This window comes from Loxodonta africana, chromosome 16 (genome assembly GCF_030014295.1).
Source record: "Loxodonta africana isolate mLoxAfr1 chromosome 16, mLoxAfr1.hap2, whole genome shotgun sequence".
NCBI classification, from domain to species: Eukaryota; Metazoa; Chordata; class Mammalia; order Proboscidea; family Elephantidae; genus Loxodonta; species Loxodonta africana.
The window spans coordinates 24765792-24773527 of NC_087357.1; the positions used below are offsets into that span (position 1 = coordinate 24765792).

Below are 7736 nucleotides of genomic sequence, written 5' to 3' on the forward strand. Positions count from 1 at the left end.
TGTTGAGGTGTAATCCACACTGTTTCAGCAAGAAGGGTTGTGCTATTTGCATAAAGCACGTTGTTAATGACTTCTCCAATTCTGATGCCACATTCTTCTTCATATAGCTCAGCTTCTTGGATTATTTGCTCAGCATACAGATCGAGTAAGTATGGTGAAAAGATACAACCCTGATGCACACCTTTCCTGATTTTAAACCACATGGCATCCCCTTGCTGTGTTCGAACAACTGCCTCTTGGTCTATGTAGAGGCTCCTCATGAGCAAAATTAAGGGTTCTGGAATTCCCATTCTTGGCGATGGTATCCATAATTTGTTATGATCCACACAGTCAAATGCCTTTTCATAATCAATACAACACAAGTAAACACCTTTCTAGTATTCTGTTTTCACCCAAGAGCCATCTGACATCAGCAATGATATCCCTCCTTCCACGTCCTCCTCTGAATTCGGCTTGAATTCCTGGCAGTTTCCTGTCAACACAGTGCTGCAACTGCTTTTGAATTATTTTCAGCAAAATCTTACTTGTGTATGATATTAACATTGTTTGATAATTTCCTGTTGGATCACTTTTCTTTGGAATGGGCACAAGTACGGATCTCTTCCAGTCAGTTGGCCAGGCAACTGTCTTCCAAATTTCTCGGCATAGATGAGTGAACGCCTCCAGGCTGCATCCGTTTGTTCAAACATCTCAACTGGTATTCCCTCAATTCCTAGAGCCTTGTTTTTCACCAACGCCTTCAGTGCAGCTTGAACTTCTTCAGTACCATCGGTTCTTGATCATATGCTACCTTCTGAAATAGCTGAACATTGACCAATTCTTTTTGAAACAGTGATTTCTGGGTATTCCTTCCATCTTTTTTGATGCTTCCTGCATCATTCAATTTTTTGCCCACAGAATCCTTCAATATTGCAACTCCAGGCCCGAATTTTTTCCTCATTTCTTCCCAGCTTGAGAAATGCCCAGCGTGTTCTTCCCTTGTGGTTTTCTAACTCCAAGTCCTTGCACATTTCATTATAATACTTAACTTCTCAAGATGCCATTTGAAATCTTCTGTTCAAGAGCAAGTTTCAGAGTCTCTTCTGACATCCATTTTGGTCTTTTCTTTCATTTTTGTCTTTTTAACGATCTTTTGCTTTCTTCACGTATGATGTCCTTGATGTCTTCCCACAACGCGTCTAGCCTTCAGTAATTAATGTTCAATGCATCAAATCTATTTTTAAGATGGTCTCTAAATTCAGGTGAGAGATACTCAAGTTTATATTTTGGCTCTTGTAGACTTATGTTTTAATTTTCTTCAGCTTCAACTTGAAATTGCATATAAACAATGATGGTCTGTCCACAGTCAGCCCCTGGTCTTGTTCTGATTGATGATGTTGAGCTTCTCTATCATCTCCTTCCACAGATGTAGCCGATTTGGTTCCTGTGTATTTCATTTGGCGAGGTCTGTGTGTATAGTCACCATCTATGTTGATGAAAAAAAGGTATCTACAATGTAGAAGTCATTGGTCTTGCAAAATTCTATCATGCAATCTCTGGGGTCATTTCTATCACCAAGGCCATTATTTTCCAACTATCAATCCTTCTTTGTTTCCAACTTTCACATTCCAATCACCGGTAATTATCAATGCATGTTGACTGCATCTGAGATCAATTTCAGAGTGCAAAAGTTGGTAAAAATCTCCTATTTCTTCATCTTTGGTGTCAGCACATAAATTTGAGCAATAGTTGTACTAACCTGTCTTCCTTGTAGGTGTATCAATATTATCCTATCACTGGCAGCATTGTGCTTCAGAAGACATCCTGAAATGTTCTTTTTGACAATGAATGCAATGCCATTCTACTTCAAGTTGTCATTCCTTGCATAGTAGACCATATGATTATCTGATTCAAAATAGCCAATACCAGTCCACTGCAGCTCACTAGTACCCAGGGTATCAATCTTCAAGCATTCTGTTTCATTTTTGACAACTTCCAATTTTCTTAGGTGCATACTTCGTACATTCCACAGTCCGATTTATTAATGGATGTTTGCAGCTGTTTCTTCTCATTTTGAGTCATGCCACATCAGCAAATGAAGGTCCCAAAAGCTTTACTCTATCCCCATCATTAAGGTTGACTCTACTTTGAAGATTCTTCCAGCATCTCAGTAACACACAAATATCCATAGTAGGACAAATAGATGAGTGGTGATTAGACAAATGCAAATCAATGACAGTGAGATACCACTTTACATCCATTAGGATGGCTATTATCAAAAAAAAGGGAAATAACAAGTGTTAGACAGGGTGTGGAAAAACTGAAACCCTCACCTAATATTTGTCGGACTGTAAAATGGTACTGTCTTTGTGGATGACAGATCCTCTAAAAGTTAAGCATAGAATTACACTATGACCCAGCAATTCCACTCCTAGGTATATACCCAAAAGATCTCAAGGCAGAGACTCAAAGCCTCATGGTCATTAGATGTTAATGGCAGCATTATTCACAATAGCCAAAAGATAGAAAAAAAACAAATGTCTACCAACAGATGAATGAATAAACAAAAATGTGATATTTACAGACAATGGAATATTACTCAGCCCTCAAGAAAAATGAAGTTCTGATACATCCTAAGACACTGATGAACCTTCAAACCATTATGCTAAACGAAAGAAATCAAACACAAAAAGACAAATAGTGTATAACCTTACTTATATGAAATACGTAGAATAGTCAAATGCATAGAGACACAAGTTTATTGATGGTTAGTAAGGGCTGGAAGGAGGGGAAATAGGGAATTATTGCTTAAGAGGTACTGAGTTTCCATTTGGGGTGATGAAAAACTGGAAATAGCAGTGATGGTCGTACAACACAGTCAGTGTAATTAATATCAATGCATTGTACCCTTAAAACAGCCAACTTTTTGTTACATATATTTTATCACAATAACATTACAAGAAAAAAATGCAGAATAATCTCAATGAAAAAAGTTAAGGAAGAAAAAGAAACGTGCAGCTTTAAGATAAATGAAAGGGGGAGGAACAAACCCTATTCTGGCCTCAGTGATGTCAGAGGGGAAGAGTAGGAATATCCAAGCACATGAGCTCTGTCATCTATAGGTGCATCAAATTTTCTTCATCAATTAGAAAGAGCCCCTACTTCTGCTCCCTCCTCAACCACTCGGCTGAAGCTCCCCAAAACCTTCAAGCAAACTTAGTTACCTGCAGATTGCTCTGTCTACCTAAAATGAATATTTATTATTGTCTAGACAAAGCTTTGGGAATAAACAACAAAAGTCTCATTTAATTTTCCTCTTATCAATGAGAAAGGCAGGATCTGATGAACTTTCAAGTAAGACCTTTTGAAAGCTTTGTATTAAGATGAATCTTTGGAACTTACTGGATCCCTGGAACAAAAACACTGAAGAGACAGCCAGACACCACCAAAAACTTACAAAAATGGAAGTCAACTATGTCTGAGTAAATCCAGGCAGGCATTTTCTAGGAATCTGTACTCTTGAAGGATAAACGGCTTTTTTTTTTTTTTTTAAAGACCGCTCTTTCCAATCCAATCTTGTGTATCATTTTTGAGGCAAAACTTCCACAGCATAGTCTTTCTTTCCTTTCCTCCTTAAATAACAAATAGACCATGCTCACTAACTTCCTACTCAAATATGTTTTTTCCATTAACAAAGCTTTTGACTCTGCTTTATACCAACAGATCTATTTTCGGTTTTTAAAAATTCTTCTTAACCTACCCAAATGGACAAGAGTAGAGAGAGTGGAGGGAAGTACCATGCTATCTCATTAGAGGGAGAGCAAGGTGTACGTAAATTTTTGTATGAGACTGATGTGCTTTGTAAACTTTCACTTAAAGCAAGATAAAAATTAATTAAAAATAAATAAATAGCCATAATATTTAAAAAAAAAAAAACTTCTTAGATCATTTGTCATGGATTGAATTGTCTTCCCAAAAAAGTGTGTATCAATTTGGCTGGGCCATGATTCCCAGTATTGTGTGGTTGTCCTCCATTTTGTGACTGTAATTTTATGTTAAAGAGGATTAGGGTGGGATTGTAACACCCTTACTAAGGTCACATCCCTGATCCAATGTAGACGGAGTTTCCCTGGGGCACTGCCTGCACCACCTTTTATCTTCCAAGACATGAAAAGAAAGCAAGCAGAGAGTGGGGGATCTCATACCACCAAGAAAGCAGTGCCAAGAGCATAGCACGTTCTTTGGACTCAGGGTTCCTGTGCAGACAAGCTCCTAATCCAGGGGAAGATTGACAAGAACGACCTTCCTCCAGAGTCGATAAAGAGAAAAAGCCTTCTCCTGGAGCTGAAACCCTGAATTAGGACTTCTAGCCTACTAGACTGGGAGAAAATAAACTCTGTTAAAGCCATCCACTTGTGGTATTTCTGTTATAGCAGCGCTAGGTAACTAAGACATCATCCTAAACTTGGACAGAACAACGAAAGCTGGCCCAAGATTACTTTTAGCATGTGGTGTATGCATGGACATACGCTGCCAATTCTCTCAACTTACTGTCCTCTCAGTCATAGACCTCCTCATGTTAATATTTTCAGCAAGAAAGTGTATGATTGTTTTCCCAGGTTCTATCCTTCCATTCCATACAAAGTCAAGTTATGATTCCTAGGACCAAATCCCCAGGGATGGTGGTAAAGGAACCCATGTGGCTCCTTTACTGTTGCTCCAGACTTGGCATTAAAGCAGAATTTAATTCAGTAGGGCTGGCACTTTTGTTTGTGCTCCTTCTCTGCAGCTCCTCCTTTTAAACCTCCCCTGCGTGCTACCTGTTGGCAGTGCTGGTGTTGCTGCTCCCAGTGCTATGTTTCTGTGCCCGGCTCAACCTCCGTGGGGGCTTTGAATGCTGCAGCCGGGGGCTTGGCATGGAGGGGAACGTTGAGGCATAGCCATGTTCACACTCTAAAAAAATAGCAAGAAAAAAGTATCTGTTAAGAGGAATATATTCAAATTCAAGATCCACACATCCAAAGTCCTTGCAATAACGAGTTGTTAAAAGTAGAAGGAAAAGAGCTGAAGTTCTCCCACTCTTTATGGCTGGAAGATAAAAATTTCAGCCCTTGCCTGGACATCAATCCTACGACATTTTATATACAGACCCGATCCATCCCCTGGAAGGTGTACTGATATCTCCTCTAAACCAAGTAATTTCTCCATCCTCTCAGAAATCCTTTCCTCCGTGAATTTTCCTTGACTGAAACACCCCAATTTCTGAGACCAGTTACCATTCACCTCAATGATTTCACTTGCTTCAAAACCGCCTTTCCCTTTAACTCTCTCCATTCTTGAAGGTGTCTCTCTAAGCCCCACATTTTCATGTACTTCAAATAATTCAATCACTTAGTCCTCACTATGCAACTCGATGGCAGTGGTAGTGGAGTTCTAGAGGACCATTTTCTTTCCTGACACCCCAATTTCCAGAGTTCTTGCTCTTCATACCCCAATTTCTTTACATCTCCAAAGGGATCCCATCTCATCACACTTCAGATACTCAGATAAGCCTTGCCCACAATTTTTCTTCCTCCTCCCTCCTCTTCAGCTAAGCATTTCCTTCCTCTACTCTCATCTGGCCTTGTCTCCTCACCCCTTGTGCCCAGCTCCCATCCCCTTCCTTCTTCTCTTTCTTTCCTTTCTCCTAAGTGCTAAGACTCACCTCCTCATCTCCAATACCCTCTTCCCTTCTCCTCCTGTTCAGCTCCCCTCATTCTACTTCTCTCTTTCCACACCTCCCCCAGCTCTGCCTTCACCCTCTCTCCAATGATCCCTCCTTTCCCCTCTCCTGTATTTTGCTGTTGTGTGCCCTCAAGCTGATTCCAACTCATAACGACCCTATAGGACAGGGCAGAACTGGCCCATAGGGTTTCCAAGGCTGTAAATTTTTACAGAAGCAGACTGCCAAATCTTTCTCCCATGGGGCAGCTGGTGGGTTGGAACTGCAGATCTTTTTGTTAGAAGCAGAGCGTTTAACCACTGTGCCATCAGGGCTCCTTTTCCTCTCTCCTAGGATCCCAAACCTCCCCATGCTCCCCTCACCTGCCCCTCACACACTTAACAGCCCCTTCACCCTCCACACACAAACACACACGTATCCACCCCTCACACTCATGTGTACCTCCTCACATATGCACGTGACTCCCTTCACAGGCCTATCCTCTCATACACACCTCCTCTCAAACTTACTCGCACCCCTGCTCACACAAGCATACTACTGTCCTCATACATACCACCTCTCACACACACACCTCCCCTCACATGCACACCCTCCTCTCACAGGCATCTCCACTCACTCAAGCACATCTCTCCTCACACACTTACATGCCCCTCATACACCCCCCTTCCCTCATACACATACATGCCCCTCCCCTGCCCTGGACACTTGCATCCTGCCCTCACACACGCACCCCTCCTCTCACTCACAGGCATCTCCAATCATTCAAGCGCATCTCCGCTCACACATCTGCCTCCCCTCGCTCACATGCATCTCCCCCACACATGCAGCTGCGTCACACACACAGCTGCCATCACACACGCAGCTCCCCTCACAAATGCGCCGCTCCTCACACACAGCACTCCCCTCGCACACACATACGCCTCCGCTCACACACACGCACCCCTACCCTCATACACCCCCCTCCCTCACACAGGTGTCACCCCTCTTCTCTCACGCAGGCGCCTCACAAACATGCGCCACGCCTCACGCGCCTCGCCTCACGCGCCTCGCCTCACGCGCGCGCCTCCCCTCACGCGCGCGCCTCCCCTCACATGCGCGCACCCCTGCCCTCACATACGCGTCTCCCCCCTCACACACATACCTCCCCTCACACATACCTGCCCCTCTTCACACACACACATACACACACACACACACCGACCTTCCCTCGCACACGCACTCCTTCCCTCGCGCGCGCCTTCCCTCACGCGCGCCTCCCCTCACATGCGCGCACCCCTTCCCTCACACACGCATCTCCCCCCTCACACACATACCTCCCCTCACACATACCTGCCCGTCCACACACACACACACACACGGACCTTTCCTCGCACACGCACTCCTTCCCTCACGCGCGCACTCCTTCCCTCACGGGCGCGCCTCCCCCATGCGCGCCTCCCCTCACTCACAGGCGCGCACCCCTGGCCTCACACACGCATCTCCCCCCCCACACACATACCTCCCCTCACACATACCTGCCCCTCCTCTCACACACACACACACGGACCTTTCCTCGCACACGCACTCCTTCCCTCACACACATGCCTTTCCCCACACACGCACCTCCCCTCACACACGCACCTCCCTCACGCGCACCCCTCCCCTCACACACACGCCTCCCCTCACGCACGCGACTCCCCTCACCCGCCGCACCGCACTACCCGCGTGAAACAGGAGCCCGCGGGCATAGACGGCGGCGGCAGTGCTCAGCCGTTACCTCGCTCTCGGCGCTCCAAAAACTCTGCCGCCTCCAGCAGGCGCTGCACGTTGATCATCCTCACCCGCTCCATGGACACCGCAGGTGGTGGCCGGGGCCTCCCCGCGCCCCCTTCCCTCGCCGACAGGAGGCGCCGCAGACGGCTACAGTCCGGCACCGCCCCGGGACATGTGCGGCTGGCGGGCGGGCCAGTCCGGCCGCGGCTCGGCGCGCACTCCGCCGCCCCCCGCCCGCCGCCTTCACTGCCCTAGCTTAGCCGCCGCGTCGCCGGCAGCCCGC

The 7736-nt window shown here is 45.6% G+C and overlaps 1 protein-coding gene across 2 annotated transcripts in view; it reads right to left on the reverse strand.

Annotated features, from left to right (window-relative positions):
* The window catches only part of MXI1 (MAX interactor 1, dimerization protein), a 101359-nt gene that overhangs the window by 73392 nt on the left and 20231 nt on the right, over positions 1 to 7736 (reverse strand). The window contains exons 1-2 of one of the 2 annotated variants that reach the window (XM_064269337.1): positions 7458 to 7610; positions 4800 to 4932 (exon numbers count right to left, since the gene is read on the reverse strand). In XM_064269337.1, the coding sequence (XP_064125407.1) occupies positions 4800 to 4932; positions 7458 to 7530 (206 nt within the window). In that variant the 5' untranslated portion in view covers positions 7531 to 7610. Of the gene's footprint in view, positions 1 to 4799; positions 4933 to 7457; positions 7611 to 7736 lie in introns of those variants that run through there. The other variant, XM_003409124.4, reaches the window with a different exon arrangement.